This window comes from Tupaia chinensis, unplaced genomic scaffold, assembly GCF_000334495.1.
Source record: "Tupaia chinensis unplaced genomic scaffold, TupChi_1.0 Scaffold000014_1, whole genome shotgun sequence".
NCBI lineage: Eukaryota > Metazoa > Chordata > Mammalia > Scandentia > Tupaiidae > Tupaia > Tupaia belangeri.
The window spans coordinates 7,275,896-7,301,551 of record NW_006159444.1 but is presented as its reverse complement, the minus strand read 5'-3'; the positions used below and the strand labels follow the sequence as shown (position 1 = coordinate 7,301,551).

Genomic DNA, 25,656 nt, shown 5'->3' with positions numbered 1-25,656 from the left:
TATCAGTAAACTTAAATATTTGAGTGGACTGCTTTTGATCAAACTCTAGGAAGCAATTAAACCACACACTGCAGATACTTGTCCAAAAGACATACTCAAGGATGGACAGCATTGCTCATAAAAGCAAAAAAGTTAGAAACAAATCAGATGTCCACGGGTAGTGGAATATTGAATAGAAAAATTGGTAATTATATGATGGGATGTTACACAGTCCTGTGTGTAAGTGACTATATCTGCATGCATCAACAATTTTAAAGAAATAAGTCCAAGAAAAATATGTATAATAGTCCATTAATATAAAGCTTGGATTCTGGGCCAACCCATAGTGTGGGGTTGAGGCGGCTAGATCCCACATAGCCAACTGCGCAATTTGAGTATTGGACCTGGTGACTTGAAAAGACTCACCAGATTTATACACGTGTGTGACTAAAATCCTGAAAGGAGAATGGCGGAGAAGGGATTGTGCCATCCCCCCTCAATGTTGCTTTCTCTTTTTCCTTCTCTCTCTCTTGCAAATGTACATGCCCTATAAAAATGAAAAAATAAAATTAGATAAAACTAAACAACAAATTGTTTAGAGAGAGATAAGCAAGTAGTTAAACTAAAAAAAGGCAAAAAGTGATTAACATGGGAGTCAGTACAGTATAGGAATTCCTTTGGAAGGAGGGAGGGGAATGTGACAAAACCCCATGCAGGGACTTCGTCAGACGTGGGTAATAGTAGATTTTAACCCAGATAGTAGGTACATGAGTGTTACTGTTTTAGATGACATTTGCATATTGTATGTTCACATGTGGTATATTTCAGTTAAATGTTAAACTACGTAGATTTTTTTAAAATTGGAATTGTGTACTGCTGTAATAAGCTGGAGGCCACTGAGAAGGCTCCCGGTTCATGTCCAAGGTTTACCAAAATGCATGCGATGCACCCACGATCCTGGCTGACTACAGGACTGGGGGAGGAGTGCAGCACGAGGACCCTGGAGAGGGTGGATGTCTCTTCCTTGTACACCCATGTAAACGAAATACATTTCAAAAAAAGTTGAAATAGTGAAGAAGGCTATAAAAATTATCTTTTAAAATATTTTAATGCTGTTATAAAAGTATAGTAAATATAATTGAGGAAAGTGAAAGACCTTATTGTCAATTTGTGAAAGGCATACCTATCTCCAATTTATGTGACATGTGTTTTGCAGGATTGCATCAGAATTAATGTCACTACATTGAGAGATGATGGGGAGGTATCTGAAGAACAGGTTTGTCTCCTTTTGATTGTTTTTAATAGTTCATTTAGCTAAGTGTTGTGCAGCCTATTTCATTTTTACTTACACATCTAATTTAGTTAGGTAATGTATTTTTGACATGAAGAGTTTGCCATCTTTTATAAACCTTTGGAATTAATGTATATGCTGCTTTATTTTAAGGTTGTTCTTAACATAACGTATGAGAGTGGACAGGTATATGTAAATGACTTACCTGTAAATAGTGGTGTAACCCGAATAAGCTGTCAAACTTTAATAGGTGAGTACTATTACTAAATTATTAATTTTCATAATTACTGTTTTTAATAATTCTAATAGTAAAACAATTCTTGATGTTGTCTTTACATTTTCAATTAATATACATGATTACTAGAGTATATATATACACTTATGTGTTTAAAACTTTTCTTTATATTGGTTATTCTTAGTATATTCATTTTTTTCTTTCATTGATGGAGGTGCATCTTTTTTCTTCTTTTTTTTTTTGATTAAGAATATCACCATTTATTTTTCTATAGGTAAGTTTTCTGAATCTTCAACATTTTCTGCTCAAAATTAAAAGAACAAAGCAATCTCAAAGTTTAGAACTGGATCACCTGGTCCTTTCTCTTCTTTTTTTTTTTAATTAAAGAATTATTTTATTTAACTTTATTTATTTCAATTTGACCAGAGGGGGACAGAGTGAGAGAGAGAGAAAGTGAAAAAGCAAACCACCAGATCCGGGATTTGAACCATGATCAGCCATGCGGGAATCCAGCGCCCCCAACCACCATGCCACCTGCCAGCCCCTGCCCTTTCTCTTCTTATCACCCCGCAGTTCAAAATGTTTGCATCTTTTAATGACCAGCATCCTCTTGGATCTGCAGTTCGGTTCAACACACTCAAGGCGTAGGACAATAATATTCTTTGTGGTTTTAGCCTTCTGGAAAATTGGCTTTGTCTGTCCACCATAGCCGCTCTGCTTCTGGTCGTAGCACCTCTTCGCCTGGGCATACAGGGAATCCTTGCCCTTCTTATAGTGGGTCACTTTGTGAGGCTGATGCTTGCCACATTTCTTATGGAAAGTCCTTAGAGTTTTAGGTACATTGACCATCTTGGCAGTTGAGCTGTCTTCATGTTGAGAACGAGAAGTCGACATCCACGACCCTTGCCTCGCACCGCTCGTGCCTCCTTTTTTTTTCTTCTTTTAATATTTATATTTTTCGGGACCAGCAGGGAGATGTGGTTGGTGGTTAAGGGACTGGACTCTCCCACATGGCTGACCACGGTTTGAGTCCTGGACCTGGTGGCTTGCTTTCTCACTTTTTCTCTTCCTTTTTCTGTGTGTCTCTCTCTCTAGTCAGACTAAAATAAATAAATAAATAATATATATATATTTTTTTTTTCTTTTTTTTCTTTCATAAGCAAGGAGTACCTTCAGTAGAGCCTTAACCACTCGTGTGATTTCTCCCAAGCGGACATCCTTGAGCACACCCAGTGTGTTTTAAGTTGACAAATGAGTCTGAACCAAGCCTCTCATGTGGCCCAGTGGGCAGTACTACCTTACTTTCTGTGCCATTGCAGCTTGGCTGGAACTGAATTTCTGATTTGTTGTTGTTGTTGTTGTTGTTGTTAAGGTTTTTGCCATTAGGGCATGAGAACTCACCCTGTAGGAGAGATGACCGTGCCACAGTTCCTTCTCCTCCTGAGATTTTGGGCATTCATGCACATGCGCCTGGCATGATTTTCACGCTGCCAGGTTAGGAACTCCAACTGCCGTCAGCCATGAGGGAGTACAACACCTTAACCACCTGCTGGCAGTAAATGTGATAGCAAGAATCAGAGTCTTGGAGGGTACTTAGAATAATTGTGAAAAATAGAGAAAAAATGAATTATTTGTCTGATTATCTATAATTGTTTTTATTTTTTCTACCTTTATTTTATAGAACATTTTTTCTTTTTAACCTCTTAAAATTACAAATTGTTGGGACCAGCAGTTGGCGTAATGGCTGCGTTGTCGAGTCCCGGACTTGGTGGCTTAAACTCATGCCAGGCATGTATGCGTGCGTGCCCAAGAGCCCCAGAGGAGAATGGAGGAGAAGGGTTTGTGGTGTGGCTACCCCACCAGGGGGTGATTTCTCACTTTCTGTCTCTCTGTTTCTGTCTTTCTGGCAAGCACATGCGCCCTATAGCAAAAACCTCTCCAAAAAAAAAATAAAATAAAATAAAAATTATTTAAAGATAGATATATATGTTACATTGGAATGTACCCTATTACTTGAATGTAATAAAGAATATGAGAAATATGTATAGGATTCTTATTACCTGTGGTTTTTCTTTTCTTTTTTTTATTGCCAGGAGAAATGTGTGCTCAGCAGAGAGAGAGAGAAAACACTCCCCAGAGGAGCATGATCATGCCATGGACCATGCCATGGTCCTTTTTTCTCCATTCCACTTAGATTTTGGGCTCATATACACATGGATATAGTGTTCTTTTCAAGCTGCTGTAGCCAGGATTTGAACCATAGTCAGCTATGTGAGATCTGGTTTCATACGGATGAGGCTTAACTGCTGTGTTATGGAGCTGCCCCTTCCTTACCAGTTTTCATTTTTTCTTTCTTTTTTTTTTTTTTTTTAAGATTTTGCTCTTTATTTTATTTTTTTAGTGTGCTATAGGGCACATGCATTAGCCAGAGAGAGAGAGAGAAGGTGAGAAATCACCCCCTTTGGGGGTGGGGAGTGGCCACGCCACAGTCACTTCTCTTCCATTCTCCTCTTGAGATTTTGGGCATACATGCACATGTCCGGTGTGTGTTTCAAGCCGCCATGTTTGGGACTCTACCCCACAAAGTCAATCGTGTGTGTCCAGTGCCTTAACCTCCACGCTACTTGCTGGCACAGTCTTTACTGGTTTTTATGTATGCATTTAAGGCAGTAAATTTCTCTTATACTCTGTACTTGATTTGTTATAACTTTTTTTTTTTGAGAGGTTTTTGCTATAGGGCACGTGCACTCGCCCAAAAGACAGAGAGACAGAAAGCGAGAAATCACCCTCCATGGGGGGATGACCATGCTGCAGTTCCTTCTCCTCCATTCTCCTCTCAGGATCTTGGGCATGCACGCACACGCACCCAGCATGAGTTTACACCACTGGGTCCGGGACTCAAACCGTGGTTGACTACATGGGAGTCCAGCGACATAGCCATTATGCCAACTGCTGGTCCCATAATAACTTTTAATTATGTTCAGATCAAAGTGTTTTCTAATTTATTGTACTATTTCCTTATCTTATGGGTTATTTAAAAATATATTGTTTAGAGGGACCAGCAGTTAGCGTAATGGCTATGTTGCTGGACTCCCATGTAGTCGACCGCGGTTCGTGTCCCGGACTCGGTGGCTTTAAACTCACGCCGGCCGCATGTGCGTGTGTGCCCAAGATCCTGAGAGGAGAATGGAAGAGAAGGGACTGTAGCGTGGCCATCCCTCCTGGGGGGGGCTTTCTTGCTTTCTGTCTCTCTGTCTGTCTCTGTCTGTCTGGTGAGCACATTCACCCTATAGCAAAAACCTCTCAAAAGAAAAAAGTATATTGTTTAATTTTCATCACACCATCTATGTGTGTGTGTGTGTATGTGTGTGTGTGTGTGTGTGTGTGTGTGTGTGTGTGTGTAACTGATGCCACCTCTGTCATCAGAGATACGCTCTTTATAGGGGCCAGCAGTATAGCTTAGTGATTAAGGGAGCCAGATCCCACAAGGCTAACCACAATTAGAGTTCCCACCCCAACTCTGAGTTACTTTTTATTTCAAAGCTCTCCTCTGCCTGGTTAGTTTGGTTTTACATTATTTTACTTTTTTTTTTCGTAATTTTTCTGCCATAGGGGGCATGCACTTACTGGAGAGAGACAGTGAGAGGGAAAGTGAGAAATCAATCCCCAGGGGGTATGACCACACCACAATCCCCTCTCTTCCATTCTCTCAAGACTCTAGGCATGTATGCACACACATGTGTGATTTGTAAGCCACCAGGTCCTGGACTCAAACCACAGTCGGCCATGTGGGAGTTCAGCACCTTAACCACTATACTACCTGCTGGCCTTGTTTTACTATTCTTTTAATGGTCACCCTTGTAATTAATACATTAGTTTGTTTTTTGCTTTGTAATTTTACTATACAGCATGTAGCATGTTCACTCGCTAGAGAGACAGAGAGAAAGTGAGTAAGCATACCCCAGGGCGGATGGCCGTATGAGAGTCACCTCTCAGGATTTTGGGCATGCACACATAAATGCCAAGTGCTTTTGTCAAGCCACAGAGTCTGGGACTCAAACTCACAGTTAGCTATGTGGGATCCAGCCACCTTAACTACCACACCACCCAGCTGGTCCCAAGTTAGTATTTTTTCACTTTGCAAACAATGTAAGAACTTTAAGACACCTAAATTTGATTTATTACCTTTCTGCTTTTGTGTTACACATTTTAACTCTTGGTGTTCTTTTTGTTTGTTTGTTTGCTTTTGAGAGGCTTTTATGTTGTAGGGCATATGTGCTTGCCAAAGTGACAGAGACAGAAAGTGAGAAATCACACCCCCCACCCCAGGGGTATGGCCATGTTGCAGTCCCTTCTCCTCCATTCTCCTCTTGGGATTCTGGGTACACAGCACGTGCCTGGTATGAGTTTCAAGCCACCGGTTCTGGAACTCAAGCCGTCTTTGACTACATGAGAGTCCAGCAATGTAACCATTATGCCATCTGCTGGTCCCTAACTTGGTATTCTTAAACTCCATGCAATAAAATTTTTTACTATTTTTTTAAAAAATAATTACTCATTTATATTTATTATTATTTTTTAAGGTATGCTATAAGGCACATGTATTCACCAGAGGGAGACACAGAGAGAGAGAAAGAGAGGGAACATGAGAAAGCAAGCCTCTAGGTCTGGAATTGGAACCATGGCTGTCCATTGCCTCAATCCGCACACCACCTGCTGGCCCGTAATATAATTATTCTTATTGTTTTACGTAGTCCAATGTTTATTTTTGTTTACTCTCATAATTATTCTTTCTATTGCTTTTCATTCCTTCCTCAGTGTCTGTGCTCCCTCTGGATTCATTTCTTTCTGCTTAAAGAAGTCCCTTCAGAATTTTAGTTACAAGTTTGTTAGCAATGAATTATTTGAGTTTTTGTTTGTTTGAAAATATCCTTTTCATTTTAAAAAGAATGTTTTTGCTGGACATGGACGCATAAGATAGTATTTCTGTTTTAGCACTTAAACTTCATGTTTAAGCCAGTTACGTGAGACTGCCAAAGACTCTGTTTAGCCTTCTCTGCCACAGTCATTGCTTTCCAGTCAGCTGGTCACCTTTCCATCTGTTCTTGGAAACTGGCAAATGCCCATAAGGGAAGGTAGCATAGGATCTATACCTACCCCAGTAAGCGGTTCTTCCTACCTCAAGCACTTGCTCGCTCATTAGCTCTCATGCATCTAGACAGATGTGGCTTTTGAGTATTGTTGTGGGTATGTATTTTTTACACCTCATCTGGTGGTACCTTGAAAGAGTTAGTGCTACAAGCTTATCCATCATAGTTAGGAGAACAAGTGCTAGTAGTGACTTATAATAATTCCTTTGATGACTTCACTGGGAATTTGACTTAGAATGCAGGCTACCTGCTCTATTCGTTATAGCTATCTTGCCAGTCATCCACTTGTTGATTTGATAGCTGAAGTAAATGGTCATCTTACCTAGTAGGACAAGAATCTTCATATCATTAAATGCAGCAGCAACAGTAGCACATCTTTAATTCCTTTAAAAAAATGTATTCTTTGGGTACTGACCCATGAGTTATTTATTGCTGTGTGACAGTTTAACGCAAAACTCAGTGGCCAGAGTCAGTATTTATTATTTCATAGTTCTGTATCAAGAATCTGAGGTGGGCTTAATTGGGTCTTCTAGCTCTGAGTCATTTGCTCTCAGAAGGCCACCATCATGGCAAGGCTCAGCTGGAGAAGATTTGCTCCCTGGCTCATCCATCTGGTTTTTGGCAGGATCCAGTTCCTTGTGAAGTGTTGTGTGGAGGCCTCATTCCTCACAAGATATTGACTAAAGGCTTCCTTCAGTTTCTTGCCACATGACTCCCTTACAGAATATCTCACAACAGACAGCTGCCTTCATCAGTGAGAGAACAGGTCTGGCAGCAAGAGAATGAAGTCAGCAAGACGGAAGTCACAGCCTCTCATGATCTCATCATGGAAGTGATGTTCCATCCCTGTGCTATGCTCTATTACAGACAGGTCACTAGGTCAGGTCTGCACCCGGGGAGGGAATTACACAGGGTATGAATCTTGGAGGCAATGATCATTTAGGGTTATTTTTGAAGGCTGTCTACCACAGTAAGGAAGCCAGAATGTGTAAGGCTTTAGTTGGTTTTAATTTAATTTGATTCTGCAGAAGGGTACCAGCTTAGGAATTTGAAGAGTCACCACTTTGATATATTGATAGGACTAGATTTTCTGCTCGTTAAGTTTCTTGTGCCCAATTCTTTAAGCATGGAAACATGCCCTCTTGAGGGAGATCAGTGGGTACACTCAGTTAAAACACTTAGGCTGGGCTAGCCCTGTAGCCTGGTGGTTAAGGGAGCTGGAGTCTTTTTCCTTTTTTTTTTTTAAGTATTATTTTATTTAACGTTTTATTTATTTATTTATTCATTTTAAACTTGATCAGAGAGGGACAGAGTGAGACAGAGAGAGGGAAAGTGAGAAAGCAAGCCACAAGGTCAGGGACTGGAATCGCGGTCAGCCATGTGGGAGTCCAGCGTCCTTAACCAACACACCACCTGCCGGCCCCATGAGCAAAGAGTCTTAAGTAATCAGAACTGTATTAGTATTATTGTGAGATTAATCTAGCACTATGTGTGAATGGTTTGGAGGAGCAAGAATAAAGATGAGGAAAATGAATATTACTCTAGTACTGATTAATGAGCTAAATATTGGGATCTTGCAGACAAAGGAATAGCCCTATAAAGGCACAGAGTCTGCTTAAACAACCGAGTATGTATTCAGAATGTACACATGGGTTCTGCTGGCCAAATAATCTTTAGATTATTTAAGAGACTGAAACTAGATGCTCCTTTTATGGCAGCTTTCTTGGTGTGTTTTTCTTTATCTTTTTCCTTCTTCTTTTTACATCTATTCCATATGGGAGAGACAGAGAGTACCCTCAATAGGGTCTCATGATCCTCCCCAGCATTTCCAAGCAACTATGACCACAAATGTGCATGTGCCTGCCGGGCACAGGTAGACCCAGGGACCCAACTCCTGTCTTCCCCATGGCTGCTTGCGCTAGTGCTGTGCTACTGCAGCTTGTGGGCTGCCTTATCTTCTCCTTCCTCTTCTGCTTCTAAGTTTTTATTTATTCTGTATTAATGATAGAGAGTGCATGTGCACACATGAGAAAGATGAAAGGAAAGCACCTTCACAGGGTCTTATCACTCCTCAGTCCTCTTCCAGTACGCCCAATAGCTGGTTCTGCTGCATTGATTGTTACTAGGGAGAAACTGCAGGCCTCTCTTATGTCCCCATTCCTGCCCACTGCAGCAGTGACAAGGCACTTAATAGGGAAAGAAAAAACTGAATGTCCTTACTGCTTGGGGCCTTTCAGTCATTGGATTTGGTGACTGAAGGAATGAATGCTCTTAATTGCCAAAACATGGGATTGACTGCATCTTCTGGCCCGTTTTACTAATAGTTATGCCATGTTGGCTTCTCACTGACAATCTGTGTAAAAGAATAGGAAAGATGCTGCTAGTTGTATTTCATACAAAATGTGGTCTAAAGACCATCAAACATTTTACTCTTGAGTTTAAGGACTTGTAAGGATTTGTCAAGTTGTCTTTGTTGTTAGAAATCTGAAATAGCATTAAGGTCAGAAATGAAGAAACCCAAAGAAATTGACTTTTAGCTGTCTCATTCCATATAAACATCATCAGAGTAATCAAATTCGGTAAGATTTGGTGGCAGTTTTGTTCAAAGCTGTCCCTAACTTTTTTTTTTATAGTGAAGGGTGAAAATCTGGGAAACTTGGAAGAAAAAGAATATTTTGGAATTGTCGGTGTAAGAATTTTAGTTCATGAGTGGCCTATGACATCTGGTTCCAGTTTGCAGCTAATCGTCATTCAAGAAGAGGTGGTCGAGATTGATGGGAAACAAGTAAGAGCTGTGTTGACTAGCTGGGCATTAATTATGAAAGTGTCAATTTGTGCTAGGTATTGTGCAGATATTTTATTACTGTGTTGCTAGGGAAGAAGGCACCCTAATGCTGCTTATATCCAATAATTTTTGTTTACCTGTTTTAGCAGTCGGGGAATTAATTGTTTTACATCTCTCATTTTGCTGTATGTTGATATCATTTATTTATTTTTTTGGAGAGGTTTTTGCTATAGGGCACGTGTGCTCGCCAGACAGACAGAGAGAGACATAGAGACAGAAAGCGAGAAATCACCTCCCAGGGGGGATGGCCATGCCACAATCCCTTCTTCGTTCTCCTCTCGGGATCTTGGGCACATACGCACACGCACCCAGCATGAGTTTTAAGCCACCGGGTCCAGGACAAACTGCAGTGGACTACGTGGGAGTCCAGTGACATAGCCATTATGCTAACTGCTGGTCCCCGTATGTTGATATCATGTAGAAATGTTAGGAACATCATTGAACAGTTCTACCATTTCCTCTAAATCTCTGTGTAAGTGAAATGGAACTGGGATTTAGTTTATAATAGGGTATGTAAAGTATGTAGTATGATTAAGGGTGAAAATTAAGTGCTCCAGAGTGGTGGTGGGGGCACTAAAGAGTAATTTTTGAAACAGGACAAATTTTTCAGTTACAGAAATCAGGGAGGAGAATTCACTTTTAAATTCTTACAGGACTATACTATTTAAAAATTTTAAAACTAATTATTTTCTTCTATCATAGGTGCAACAAAAGGATGTTACTGAGCTTGATATTTTAGTTAAGAATCAAGGAATACTCAGACATTCAAACTACACCCTTCCTTTGGAAGAAAGTATGCTGTACTCTATTTCTAGAGACAATGACATTCTATTTACTCTTCCCAACCTCTCCAAAAAAGGTAATTTAAAGACTATTTAAAGTCTTAAGGAAATTTCCTTATATGAGGGACCTTCAAAAGTCCATAGAAAATAGATATTATTGAGGCCAGTGGGTGGAGTGGTAGTTAAGGGTGCTGGACTCCTATGTGGCCAACCGTGGTTCGAGTCCCAAACGTGGTGTCTTTCTTTGTCACTTCCACTTTTTTTCTCTCTCTCTCTGCCTCTCTCTGGTCCCATTGACAAATTAAAGTAAGTAAATAAATAAAGTTAAATAAAATAATTTTTTAAAAAAGAAAATAGGTATTATGAAAATACTGCTTGATTTCAATTTTTTGGTGCCAAAGTAAATTTATACTTTAATTGCAATTTTTTTACTCTATTTGTACAAACTACTGTATATAACTTTATTGAAAATGAGCTGCTGCCTTGTGTGTGTGTGGGTATGTAAGTGTGTGTGTAGGTTTTTGTCATAGGGTGCATGTGCTTGCTGGACAGAGACAGAGGAACAGTAAGAAATCACCCCATGGTGGGTGGCCATCCTGCAATCCCTTCTCCTCCATTCTCCTCTTTGGATTTTTTCTCCATTCTCTTCTTTGGATTTTGGGCATGCTTGTACATGCTATGTGATTTTCAAGCTATTAGGTCTAGAACTAGAAGTGTTGTTTGCTATGTGGGAGTCGAGCCCATTAACCACCATGCTACCTACTAGCCTCCAAAAGAGCTTCTTTTATAAAGAAGCCTGACTCTGGGACCTGCAGTTGGTGTAATGGATATGTTGCTGGACTCCCATGTAGTTGACCATGGTTCGAGTCCTGGACCTGGTGCTTAAACTCACAGCAGGGGTGTGTGTGTGCATGCCCAAGATCCCAAGAGGAGAATGGAGAAGAAGGGATTGCAGAGTGGCCAGCCCCCTGGTGGGTGATTTCTTGCTTTTTGTCTCTCTGGCGAGCGCATGCATCCTATAGCAAAAAGCTCTCCAAAAAAAAAAGAAGCCTGACTACATGGCACCGTGGTAATATGCTGCTCATGAAAAGCTGGATGTCTCATGGCAACTACAGTTTGAATCCCTGGCCCAATCAGCCCAAAGCCTGTCAGCTATGTGCATGAGTGCCTGAGATCTGATGAGCTAGAGGAAGAGGATCGCAGCGTGACCACACCCCGTGGCGGGTGCTTGTCTCGCTCTCTCACTTTGGCATGTATATACACGTGCTCTATTATAAGTAAAGAAAAAAGGTGGTTTTTAATTGCCAAAGAGCGTGTGCACTTACCAGACCCAGACAACAGAGGAAGAGAGGACCCCTACAGGGACAGTTACAGTGCAGTCCCTTCTCCATCTCCCTCCTGTTGGGAAGTTGCGAATGCAGTTGCATGTGCCTGATGTGTTAAGCCACTGTGGCCAGTATTCAAACTGTGGTTGGCCATGTGGGTTCTGGTTTCCTTAACCATTAGGCTATAGGACTGGCCTCAAGAAAAACATTTTTTAAAAATGTTTATAGCACATTATTTTGTGTTTCCTCTGGAATCGATTTTGAGCCTTAGTGGTATGGGATCAGTGCTGGTTGCATAGCACTGTTTTCCAGCAGTTGTCTACGCTTACTCTTGAGTATTTATCACAGGATATGTAATAAAAATATTGTAAAGGTTTATTTAGAGGAAGAAGTATCTATTTTTCCACTGAAACTAGAACTTTTTGAAGTTTAACTTCTGTGTGACAAAGGTATAATTGCTATAGCCCCTTCTAACTATCTGTTTGTATTGCCCTTCTGGCTGTTAAATCAGTGAACAATCAAGCATGTTTATTTTTCTCCATGGTAAATGTATGTTCTTGCTGTCTGAAATGTTATTGGTGTAGTAACTTAGGGCCCGAGCACGCTGCTAGCATTTTGGTAACTTTGCTCTTCCTCCTGTGTAGAAAGTGTTAGTTCTAGTTCCCTGCAGACCACCAGCCAGTACCTCATCAGGAATGTGGAAACCACTGTAGATGAGGACGCCCTACCTGGCAAATTACCTGAAACTCCTCTCAGGGCAGAACCTCCATCTTCATATAAGGTACATCGGGTATTTGGCGTTTCCTACGCATTCATGGTTATGGTAAAGAAAACAGAGTCTTGGGACCAGCAGTTAGCGTAATGGCTATGTCGCCAGACTCCCATGTAGCCAACCGCGGTTCAAGTCCCTAGCATTTAATATAAGGTGGGAACCATGAAGAGTGGAACTATGGAACATTGTTAATAATGGTCTCGTGGTTTTAATGTGATATTTTAGTATTCGTGTTTTCTTTTCCTTGTTTCATTTAATAATAGTACAATCAGATCATGATTATCAAGACACTTGATTTCATTTTTTTAAGAATTTTCAGGTCCACAATTCTTTCTCGTATTCCCATCTCTTTGTTTATTCTGCAACTTCATGTGCATTTTGTTCTCAGGATCTTGTACAGTGATTGATTGCAGGTGGTTCAAAGTATGCTTTTTGGAGTCAGTCACTTACTAGTTGTGTGATCTGGGACACACTTACTTCTCTATCCTGTTTGTTTACCTGTGCAGTGGATCACACACTTAGTCTGCCAAGTAGTGCAAAGCGGTGCCTCTTGACGTCGTGTCAGGATGGAACGGGTATTACACATACATACGCATCGGCACCTAGCTGTCAGTGTTACCCACAATGTTTACCTTGCTGACTGGGAAGACATTCGTGGTTCGGAGAATATCCTGATAACTACGCGTCATGTAGGCTCCTTCCCCGAATAATTTCTGTTTAGGCGAGAAGAGTCTTTTTGGGTTGCTGGAGATAACCAGGTCACTTTAACAATCTGGATTGAGCCCCTTCACCATGTCTACCCACTTCTGTCAGCAGATCAGCCACGGAACAGCCTGTCTTCACAGCCTGTGCCCTCAGTGTCTACCTTAGGTTCTTCTTTCCTAGTTAGAGAACGTGTTTTGTATGCAGTGAAACACCCCCCATCTGTTCTAAAGCCTCTAATAAGTTTGTCCTTCTTTTCTTTCTCTTGTCCTTCAGCTATTAGAATTAGCAGTTAAATGGACCAGTTGACTCTGGTCCATTTTGTTTAGAGGTGACTAGCCTACCTAATCTCTTATCATTTAGCAATTATTTTCACTTGACTTATCGTTAAACAACAATATAAATAACAGAAAGATATGAACATTTCTGTGCCTGTATCGTTTATAAATAAAACATAATTTTTAAAATTGTAAATAACTTTATGAGGGTACATTTAAAAATGAAATGCACCTGTTTAAAATATACAGTGAGGGGGCCATTAGGTGATGTGGCGGTTAAGGGTGCTGGACTTCCACATGGCAGACTGTGGTTTGAGTCCTAGACCTGGCACCTTGCTTTCTTACTGTCGCTCTCTCTCTCACTCTGCCCCTCTCTGGTCAAATTAAAATAAATAAATAAATAAATAAATAAATAAACAAATTAAGTTAAATAAAATAATCATTTAAAAAGTGAAATAGTGAGTTTGACATATATAGACCTCTATGTAACCATCATCAAAGTAAAAATACAGAATATTTCTATTACCTCAAAGCTAAAATATTGACATATTTAAAGTTTACTCTTGGAGGTCAGCGAATCATGCTAGTCTAATCAAAACTCTTTTACCTAATCAAAACTCTTTTACAGGTGAGGTGTCAGTGGATGGAAAAGTTCAGAAAAGATCTGTGTAGGTTCTGGAGCAGTATTTTCCCAGTATGTTTTATGTTTTTGAAAGTCGTGGTGGTTGGAATTACAGGAGCAGCTGTGATAATAACCATCTTAAAGGTGCTTGTCCCAGTTTCTCAATACAAGTAAGTATTTCTTATTTTTGAAATGTTTGTATTTTTAATGACTAAAAAATGAGTTGTAAGTTATATTTACTTTATTTGAATAAAAAATGTAAAACATTAGGAAAGATGAGGCAAGTGGGAGGGAAAATAATGTCTGCTTTTTTTCTAGCTCGTCTTCCAACTTAGCAAAAGTAAAACGTGAATATCTTTTGTGATCAAGATACTTTTAGAGACTCACATGTAGACAAGACAGACTACTCTCTACAAACTTAAAATCTAACAAGGAAAGAAAGGAAGCAAGTATGTGAAGTGGGAAATGTAACATGTACAATCAGAGAGAGACAAAGCAGGACAATTTCACTGTGTATTTTCTACCCCACGGTATCAGTTTAAAATGGGTTCAGTTTCAGGAAACCAGCAAGATACTCATTCATTACAGTGTTGTTTATCATAGAGAACAAAAATAAAACAAGAACCCTCTTAACTGTTTATCAGTGAGGGCTTGGCTAAATACGGGCATGAACGTGCAAAGTATAAAATACATTAGGTAAAGGACACAAGATGCAGATTAGTATGATTGCATTTGAATAAAACAAAAGCATTATGTGCATTATAGGTGTGTAAATGCATACAAAATTTCTGGAATGAGAAAATAAGTTATCTCTTAATAACTGAGAATAAGGAGGGCAGAAGAGACATTTTTAATTTTCTTATGTATTTGACTTTCTTGTTGTTTTTCTTCTACTATTATTTTGTTATGGGGTCCTCTGCAGGAGACAATGCAATAAGCAATTAAAAAGCAAAACTGCAATATACTTTATCAGTGCTGTTATACTCAGCATACGTCCTGGTATTTTTTTTTTTTTTTTGGAGAGATTTTCACTGTAGGGCGCGTGCGCTTGCCAGACAGACAGAGAGAGACATAGAGACAGAAAGCGAGAAATCACCCCCCAGGGGGGATGGTCACGCCGCAGTCCCTTCTCCTCCATTCTCCTCTCGGGATCTTGGGCACGCACGCACACGTGCCCGGCGTGAGTTTTAAGCCACCGGGTCCGGGACACGAACCGCGGTCGACTACATGGGAGGGCAGCGACATAGCCATTACGCTAACTGCTGGTTCCCACGTCCTGGAATTAAAAGACTTAATACAGGGCTTGGCAGGTGGCCTGGTGGTTAAGGATGCTGGATACCCACATGGCCAACCGTGGTTCAAGTCCCAGTCCTGGCAGCTGGCTTTCTCACTTTCTCTCTCTCTCTGTCTCTCTTTCTCTGTTCTTCTCTGGTCAAATTAAAATAAATAAATAAATAAAGCTTTTTAATGTTATTTTTTAAAATACTTCTTTTAATTATTTAATTTTATTTATTCATTCGTTTATTTTAATTTGACCAGAGAGAGAGAAAGGAAAAGTGAGAAAGCAAGCCATCAGGTCCGGGACTGGGAACCATGGTCGACCATGTGGAAGTGTCCAGTGCCACCTGCTGGTCCCACCATGCCACCTGCTGGTCCCCAGATAAAGCTTTTTTTAAAAAGTTTTAAAAAAAACTTAATACAGAACTGTAGACAGTGATGAAATGGAAGTGAGCTTCACATCTCTGCTCTTCAGTTCTTATTCTTGTACCTAGAGTAACATCGGCAGCTATTCGAGTGGGCATCTTTCATCCGAGTCCTCTGTGTTGATGTACATGTATACTAGATAATCATAATCGTTTACTGACCTAAATTTTTAATCATTCTGCAGAATTACATTTTCACCTAAGACAGAGGCTCCCAAATTTTCTTGGTTCACAGCATCATTAGTTGCATTTTTGAAAAAAAAAAAAATGACCAGAGGGCCATGTGTGCTTGCCCTCCATTAATGAGAGAATGAGGGACTGAATGGAGGTGAGCACACTGCAGTCACTTCTCCTTTTCCCTTTGGGCAGGTACGCACACATACTGGGTGTGTTTTTCAGGTCATGTGGCTGTTCGGCCCTGTGGGATCTAGCTCTTTTAATCACTAGGCCATGGGGCTGGCCTAATTTCTTTTTGATGTCCCCACCTAGACCAAAACAAAATTCAAGGGCTTTTTTTCTTTTAGGTTTTTGCCATAGAGCATGTGTGCATGCCATAGAGATGCAGAGAGAGGAAAGTGAAAAATCACCCCCAGGGGGAGTGGCCACGTCACAATCCCTTCTCCTCCACTCTCCTCTCAAGGTTTTGGGCACACACGCACACGTGCTTGGCATGATTTTCAAGCCACTAGGTCTGGGACTTGAACCACAGTTGGCTATATGGGAGTCCATGCCCCAACCATCATGTTTTCTGCTGGTCCCAAAGAAAAGTATTTTTATTTTAGTCTTTTTTATCTTTATTTTATTTATTTATTTATTAATGGTCAGAGTATATGTACAGTTGCCAGAGAGAAAGACAAAGAGAAAGCACCCTCCCTAAGGTGTACTCACACTGTAATCCTTCCTTCTCGGTTTCTCCACCAGCCCAGCATGTTTTCAAGCCACCAGAGCTGGGATGGAACCCGGGTTAGCCACATAGGATCTGGCTCTCTTAGTCAGTCCTTCAGCTATTGGCCGACCTTGTTTCATTCTTTAATGATTTACTAATAGGGTGTTTAAATTTATAGGATACTACACAAAACTTGGAATCAGTTTCTCTCATTTCTTGTTCAACATTAGCTTTGTATTGTATTTGCTTTTCATCGTAGTAACCACCAGATCCCAGCTTTGCAAAGATACGACTTCATTGAAAGGAATGTAGTACAATCCAATGTTGAAACTATAAATTATCCTCAACCTAGTATTACACATGAAATCTCTTGAAAATTGAAAATGTTCTCTGGTGCCAATGTCTAGGGCCATAAAATCTTTTCCTATTGATATGTGTATATAAGCTCACCTACTCCCCCCTTGCCCCATAGTTAGCTTTTGAAGGAAAAAAATTGCAACTTTTATTTTAAAATAATTTTAAATAGACAAATCACGATCATATATATCTTAAGTGCGCGTGCACTCACCAGAAAGACAGAGAGAGACAGAGAGATAGAAAGCGAGAAATCACCCCCCCAGGGGGGATGGTCATGCCGCAATCCCTTCTCCTCCATTCTCCTCTCGGGATCTTGGGCACACACGCATATGCACTTGGCCTGAGTTTAAGCCAGATGGTCTGGGACTCGAACCTCAGTCAACCACATGGGAGTTCAGCAACATAGCCATTACGCTAACTGCTGCTCCCTTACTTACTCTTTTTATGGCTGGATAGTTCCGAAGGAGATAGGAAAAGTCATTTTCCTGCTCTTACATTTCATGCATGGGGTTTCTCTCTACCAACAACCAGTTCTCTCATGGATTCCAGGTGGGTGTCCTCTGATTCATTTCAGTCCTGACATTGGCTGCCTAGAGATAGCATCGATCCCACAAGTTAGTCCCAGTCCTACAGGACTTCCCTGTCTCCCCTGTTACATGCCAGTTGCAAGCCCCAGGTTATGACCCGTGCCTCTGCCTATAAATTGGATTCCCATGACTCCCTCCCTGCTTTCTACAAATTTGCCAGGACCACTCACAGAACTCAGGGAAACACATCTATTGGTTTATTACAAAGGACATTTCAAAATACACAGCTGAGCAGCCAAGTAGAAGAGATGCATGAGGGCATGATACGGGGAGAGGGAAGAGGTGCGCAGTCTCTTCCTGCTCAGACATGCCACTCTGCAGGCACCTCCATGCATTCAGCTATCTGGAAGCTCTCTGCACCCAGTCCTCCTGGGTTTTAATGGAGGCCTTGTTACTTAGGCATGATTAAGTCAACCAGCCCCTATTCAGAGACTCTTCTGGAGCCCCTTCCACCACCAGTCATTCGTTACCATGCAAAAGACACCTGTCTCTCCAGATTTAAGGATTTTAGGGGGACTAGTAGTTGGTGTAAGGGCTATGTTGCTGGACTCTCATGTAGTCAACTGCGGTTCAAATCCTGGACCCGATGGCTTAAACTCACGGCTGGGTGCATGTGCGTTCGTGCCCAAGGTCCGAAGAGAAGAATGGAAGAGAAGGGATTGTGGCATGACCATCTCCCCCTGCAGGGTGATTTCTCACTTTCTGTCTCTCTCTCTCTCTCTTTCTGGTGAGCATACACACCCTATAGCAAAAACCTCTCAAAAAAAAAAAAAAAGGGTTTTAGGTACTGCGTGCCAGGAAACCTGATGTAGAAAATACACAAGGAGATTTTTTTAAAGTTTGGAAGAATGGAACTAAGATATAAGTTTATTTTTAGTGCAAAAATATTTGAAATCCATGCGTGGTTTTGTGGTAATACACATTTTTCTATGAAGTTCTTAAATACCCTACTTAGATATAAATTATAGTATCATAATAGCATTTTACAGTATGGATATGCCATAATAGAATCATCCCTCTATTAGATATTTAGATAATTTCGATTTCATGTTATTTCCAGTAATGCTGTAGTGTACATCTGTGTACATAGTATGTTTTTTTGTACATGTGTATTTGTGTGAAATAGATTCCTAAAAGTATAATCACTTGATCTAAGGATATGTGGATGTAACAACTCCACAAAAGGTAATGATGGAGATTTGTTGTTTTTGTTACCGAAGACAAAAGTATCTCATTTTAATTTGTATTTTCTTCTTGCTAGCATCTTTGTGCTAACTGACTGTGTATATCACTCTTATGACTTGCCTACTTAGAGCCTGTCAGTTTTCATTTGCATTGTCTTCAAAATGATTAATGTATGGGACCTCCTTTGTCTATTATATGTACAGAAGGCACGTTACAGGTGGTTTTATCCCAGATCGTCATTTGTCTTTGCTGTTGTGTGATAGCCTGTATCATACAAAAGCTTTAAAGCTGGGGTCGAAGCAATTCATGTTATTCTTTCACAGCTTTTAGGGGTTTTATGTTGCCTAAGTAGGTCTTTCCTAATGTACATTGTTTTCTCAAAAAATTTTTTTTAAAGAATTACTTAATTTTATTTATTCATTAATTTATTTTGACCAGAGAGAGAGACACAGACACAGACAGATAGAGAAAGAGAGGGAAAGCGAGAAAGCAAGCCACTAGGTCCAGGACTCGAATCATGGTCAGCCATGTGGGAGTGTCCAGCACCTTAACCACACTGCACCTGCTGGTCCCTCCAAAACTTATTTGGTTTTTACCATAATTTTACGTATAGTGTAAGCTAGAGTTATGATTTTGTTTGGCCAACAGAGAGGCCATTGTTTCGTTAGTTTGCCGTTGACTTGCAAAGTTACCTTTTTATAAATTTAATTCTCGTGTATGTTAGTCTGTTTCTGGACTCTTCTTTTTCACTGCTCTGTTTATCTGTCCCTGTGCCATTAGCACAGCTTTGCTTTCTTTTATGTTGTAATAGAACGTTGATAGCTGGTTAGGGCAACTCTGTCTTCACTGTTCTGTCTAAAAAAGTGTTTCAGCTATTCTTGCAGTTTCTCCCCTGGGAACTTTAGTATTGGCTTATTGGGTTTTTTTAAACAATCAGCCTCTGTTGATGTTTTGATTCAGATATCACTGAACTTATAATACAGGGTCTTGGATTCAATCCAGAGACCTACCCTCTGGTCAGGTTATTTTTTAACAAAAAGGAAATGCTGTTTGAAGATCTAAGGTTGGGGGACCAGCAGTTAGTGTAATGGCTATGTTGCTGGACTCCCACATAGTTGGCTGTGGTTCACGTCCTGGACCCGGTGGCTTAAAACTCACGCCGGGCACGTGTGTGTGCCCAAGATCCTGAGAGGAGAATGGAGGAGAAGGGATTGTGGCATGGCCATCCCCCCGGGGGGTGATTTCTCGCTTTCTATCTCTGTCTCTCTCTGTCTGTCTGGTGAGTGCATGCACCCTATAGCAAACCGCCCCCCGCCCCCCAAAAAAAGATCTAAGGTTGGGTTCCAGTGGTGAGTATTGTTTAGAAAGCTGCTTAGGCGTGGTCTTTATGACCAACTGTACAAACCTAGAGGCCTAGCTCTGCCCTGGAGAGCTATAATGCATCCTAGCCATCCTTTGCTTCCCCGTAGTACACCAAGTGACGAGCTTTCTCATTGTCTTCTGAGTCAGTTGGTTAAAGTGAACTTTGGGCTGAGTTCATGCCACCATCACACACTGTTAACAACAAGGCAAAAGCACCTTAGGTACCTAATATTTAAATGTAACCTTAAAGTAGCCTTATCTTACTGCCAAACTAGGTGGAAGAATTATTTAATTGTGATAGTAACTAATCTTCTTTTATTTCAGAGGAATTCTTCAGTTGGATAAAGTAAATGTGTTTCCCGTGACAGCTATCAACTTATACCCAGAAGGTCCTGAGAAAACAGCAGAAAACCTTGAAGATAAAACGTGTATTTAAGACATCATTTCAAATCATGGACTTTGAATTAGTCTATTGGCCCCAGACTTGCCACTTAAATATAATTTTTTAAAATCATTAAGAATCAGTTTATACACTAGAGAAACAGCTAAACTTAAGACTGCCTGGAAATTGACCTTTACAGTGCCAAATTAATCTAACTCTATAAAAGGGCTATTGAGACTATGGACTGTTAACGAAAATGTAAACAAAGTGGAAGAGAAGACCTATGGAGAGACTTTAAAATTACCAGAAAAGGAAAAATAACAGGCAAGACAAAATGCCTTGTGCCAATAACTCTTTAAGGTGCCTTTGTTATGGAAATTATATCCACTTAATTACTATAATATATAAGACTTCATGAAAAAGCACTTTATGGAATTCTAATTTAAAAGCTCAAGAACTTAACACTTATTTTTTTATTGAGTACACTGTGCCTTTATATTAAGTATGTGACTCAGTATAAAAATCACTGAAGTTTATCATGATACAATTGTATCCTGTACCAAGGACTTACCTTAAACACACTAGGATTTAAAAGGAGCAGTGACATGTTCTCACTCTAAAATAAACTTTTTTTGAGGAATAATTATAGCTGTTTTTGGTTATAATTACATAAAAAATTCTTCTCTCATGAGAATTACCTACATACAGGTGTAAGAATAGCTTCTTTTACTTACACTGGCAGAAACCAAAGCTCAAATCAGTTAGAGTCCCCCGATCATGGAACGAGGACGTGTCCCTGGTCTTGTGACTCTAGAGTGCTACTTACCCTACAAGTGTTTGGGCTTTTTCAACCATTACTTATTCTGACGTTTTTGGAGGGAGGGGTGGGGGGGCCTGACGGCACATGTGGATCCCAGGGCGTGGGGCGTGGGAGAAAGTATCCCCAAAGAGGTGTGGTCACGCTGCAGTCCCTTCTTCATCCTGTCACCTTTCAGGATTTTGGGCACACAGGCACACGTGCCCAGTGTATTCCTGTCATCCAGCTAGGTGGGATCTAGCTCTCTTAACCACTCGGCTACAATGGTTAATGATATATTTTACAATGAAACTAACGCATATAACCTAAATTTACTCCATGTTACACTTCCTGTTGTTTCATTTTTTAAAATTTTTGGTTCCAGTTCATCATTTTGAAAACATTGTTAAAACAGCGAAGGTTTAGGGGCCAGCAGGTGGTGTGGTGATTAAGGCACTAGACTCCCACAGGGCCAACCGTGGTCTGAGTTATCGACCTCATGGCTTGTTTTCTCACTCTTCCTCTCTCTTGTCAAATTACAAATAAATAATTCTAAAAAAAGAAACATCGTTGAAGAAAGGAATGGCTTAGGGGCTGGCAGGTGGTGTGGTGGTTAGAAGTGCTAGACTTCCACATGGCCTACCATGGTGAGATTCCTGAACTGAGCAGCTTGCTTTCTCACTTTCCTTCCCTCTCGCTCAGTCTATCCCTCTCTGGTCAAATTAAAATAAATAAAGTTCAATAAAATAATTCTTAAAAAAAAAAGTGACTTTTTTCCCCCCCTTGGCCATGGGGTGTGTGCATGTGCATGCTCACCAGAGAAAGAGGGAAAGTGAGGACTTACTCCCCGGGGGGGATGGCTATGCCACAATCCCTTATCCTCCAGTCTCCACTACAGGGTTCTGGGCACACATGCACATGCATGCACCTAGAGTAGTTTATTCAAGCTGCTGGGTTCAACACTCGAACCATGAAATGGACCATGTGGGATCCAGCACCTTAACCTCCACACCACCTGCTGACCCAGTAATGGCTGTATTTTTTTTGTTAAGAATCTGATTTCACTTTATTTAAAATTTGATCAGAGAGGAAGGGGAAGAGAAAGCCAGGAAGCCAGGTCTGGGACTCCAACTGCAGTCACCCACATGGGAATCCAGTGCCCTTAACCACCATGCCACTGTAATGGCTGGTGTTTAAAACCACTTTATGTTTAGGTTAAATAGGTGACAGGTGGTAAAATGAGTAATGTTTCATTTTTTCTGTTTTTAATTAGCACATTTCACAGGACTATTATTCATATCACCCTACTATAGAAGAAATAATAACATGTAGTTTATAATTTCATCCTAAAGCCATCAGCTAGCAACACCCCATAACGTTAGAAAGCACCAGTTTCAATTCCAGATAATGACAGGGTCTTTTTTCATCCATGAACCATAGTTTATAGATTCTGAGGAGAAACATTAAGGATGGGGGGGGCTACATGGTCTATTGGAGAGCGTAGGCTTTGTAGTCAGTAGATCTCCCCCCCTCCCCAGCTTTTCTCCTTCCCAGAAGACTTGGAACCATAGCAGTGCTCAACCTCAAGGGTCTGTTTCTCTCCTGTGGTTGGGATGATAGAACAAGATAGAACAAGGCGGGGTTTTTTTTTGGAAAGGTTTTGTTTGTTTTTGCTATAGGGCACGTGCGCTCGCCAGACAGATACTGACAGACAGAAAGCGAGAAATCACCCCCCAGGGGGATGGCCGTGCCGCAATCCCTTCTCCTCCATTCTCCTCTTAGGATCTTAGGCACGCACGCACACATGCCCGGTGTGAGTTTAAGCCAAGGGGTCCGGGACTCGAACCGTGTCAGCTACATGGGAGTCCAGTGACATAGCCATTATGCTAACTGCTGGTCCCCAACAAGGTGTTTTTTAATGCTTTAAATTTTTTTATATTCACTTGTCAGAGGGCATGTGCACTTGACAGAGAAAACCAAAGGGAAAAAGCTCTTCCAATGGGACATGGTCATGTCACAATCTTTGCTAATTCTTCATCCTGTAGATATTTTGGAAATACACGTACACATGCCTTGTATTTTTCAAACGGTAGGGGCTGGGATTTGAACTGTTGATCAACTATGTGTGATCTGGCTCCCTTAAACAGGCTACAAGGCTGGCCCAAGTAATCTTCTATGTAAATCTTACCTAAAATGTTATCCTATTAACTGTTTTTTGTTTTGTTTTGTTTTTTAAAAAAAGGTTTTTGTATTAGGGTATATGCACTTGCCAGGGAGACAGACGCCATGAGAAGAAAAGTGAAAAATCACCCCCCAGGACGATGGCCACGTTGCAATCCCTTCTCCATTCTCCTGGGATCTTAGGCACACACGTACATGTGCTCAATGTGATTTTCAAGCCACCGGGTCCAGGACTTGAACCACAGTTGGTCATATAGGAGTCCAGTGATGTAACTGCTATGCCATCTGCTGGTCCCTGCATTAACTGTTAATTTAGTTATGCCTAGTGTCCATTAGTTCATGAGTGATTAGAATACAATGAGCAGCATAGGTTTAGAAATACCTACTTACCCATAATACAGCCTCTTGTGTAAGTAGCATAAAGTTAGGCAAGACTGAATGTATATGTTTTTCCTTCCTTAAATGCACAGTGAGATGAAGAGTCTGTAAAGCTTGCCCAGGGAGAGGAGGGAAGCTATCATACTGGGTGGCAAGGAACATTGGACCTGGCACTTCAGGAGCTACAACCAGTCTCTCTCTCTCCTTCCTAGAAGGAACAGATGTGGGTGAGAAGCTACTAAGAGGGGTCTATCTAAAGACGGCTTTGCAAGCTAATATCATTTCTCTTTTTTAAAAAATTATTTTATTTAACTTTATTCATTTATCCATTTTTAATTTGAACAGAGAGGGACAGAGTAAGAGAGAGAAGGAAAGTGAGAAAGCAAGCCGCCAGGTCCGGGACTAGAACTGTGGTCAGCCACGTGGGAGTCCAGCACCTTTAACCACCATGCCACCTGCTGGCCCCAAGCTAATCTCATTTCTAACAACTGTGGTCTACGAAATAGAATAATAAACAAATTTGCAGCTTAAAAGTTACCTTTATTCAAAATCATAAAGGTTTTTTAAATCTTATTATGAAAGTTTAAAAAAATATAGCACTCAGTGCAATGAAATACTACATTTAATTATTCAAACTTGTAAGACAGATTTCTCACAGTTTACATGTGAGAATTTAGCATGATCCAAACTCAAATATCCATTTCTCATATCTTTCAATATCTGCAGCAGATACTGACTTAGAAACCTTTTTTAAAGCCATTTCAAAATCTTCCATAGTTGTAGGCATGTGCATTTCTTCTCTTGAAAGATTTCGTATTTCTTCTGGGGTCAAACCTTCAATACGCCTTCTCATTGCCATCAAGGATGCATCCCTAGGTTTTAAGTTAGGGGGAAAAAAAGGAGAAAAACCACAAAGCGTTATTTTGATAGAATGTCAACAGTAGAATTTCCAGTGTGCGTATTGTAACATTCTGTAATTATCATCTTAGTACATATATGTAGGGAGTACCATGCAGACTCTGGATACAAGACCTGTTCTTTTTTTTTTTTTTTGGAGAGGTTTTCGCTATAGGGCGCGTGTGCTCACCAGACAGACAGAAACATACAGACAGAAAGCAAGAAATCATCCCTCAGGGGGGATGGTCACGCCACAATCCCTTCTCCTCCAGTCTCCTCCCGGGATCTTGGGCACACACGCACAGGCGCCCAGCATGAGTTTTAAGCCACCAGGTCCAAGACGCGAACCGCGGTCGACAATGTGGGAATCCAGCGACACAGCCATTACGCTAACTGCTGGTTCCCAAGACCTGTTCTGAGTTGTTTTTTGTGGTTAAATCTTTCAGGGTGAAATAAGAGTGTAAATCTACTTTAATAGTACTGAGCATAGAGACCAAGAAAAACTGAAAGGTACCATTAAGAAACTAGCGATTGAATTTTAAGTGTTCAATAAAATACAGAACAAGCATCACAGATAGAATAGAACCTGTTGGCTAGAAAATTAAGTATTTTTCCCTAGGTGATCAAGGATGTGGCTTCTCCTTTTTCCTTCTGTGAGGGGATTTAAAGTTTGTGGGAAAATAGAATTAAAGTATAAGTTTATTTTTGTGCAAAGTATTCTGAAATCCATAGTTTTTTTTTTTTGGAGAGATTTTCACTGTAGGGCGCGTGCGCTCGCCAGACAGACAGAGACATAGAGACAGAAAGCGAGAAATCACCCCCCGGGGGGATGGTCACGCCGCAATCCCTTCTCCTCCATTCTCCTCTCGGGATCTTGGGCACGCACGCACACGCGCCTGGCGTGAGTTTTAAGCCACCGGGTCCGGGACACGAACCGTAGCCAACTACGTGGGAGTCCAGC

The 25,656-nt window shown here is 40.8% G+C and overlaps 2 protein-coding genes across 2 annotated transcripts in view; one reads left to right on the top strand and one right to left on the bottom strand.

The window, feature by feature from the left end:
- Nucleotides 1-21,086, top strand: part of GINM1 (glycosylated integral membrane protein 1) — a 29,472-nt gene extending 8,386 nt beyond the window's left edge. Inside the window, exons 2-8 of the mRNA XM_006140029.3 lie at nt 1,196-1,255; nt 1,424-1,520; nt 9,289-9,440; nt 10,203-10,359; nt 12,252-12,388; nt 13,988-14,151; nt 20,386-21,086. Coding sequence (XP_006140091.1) covers nt 1,196-1,255; nt 1,424-1,520; nt 9,289-9,440; nt 10,203-10,359; nt 12,252-12,388; nt 13,988-14,151; nt 20,386-20,497 — 879 coding nt within the window. The 3' untranslated portion in view covers nt 20,498-21,086. The remainder of the gene's footprint in view (nt 1-1,195; nt 1,256-1,423; nt 1,521-9,288; nt 9,441-10,202; nt 10,360-12,251; nt 12,389-13,987; nt 14,152-20,385) is intronic.
- A 3,218-nt stretch (nt 21,087-24,304) lies between these two features.
- The window catches only part of KATNA1 (katanin catalytic subunit A1), a 26,227-nt gene continuing 24,875 nt past the window's right edge, over nt 24,305-25,656 (bottom strand). The window contains exon 10 of the mRNA XM_006140028.3: nt 24,305-24,670. Coding sequence (XP_006140090.2) covers nt 24,472-24,670 — 199 coding nt within the window. The 3' untranslated portion in view covers nt 24,305-24,471. The remainder of the gene's footprint in view (nt 24,671-25,656) is intronic.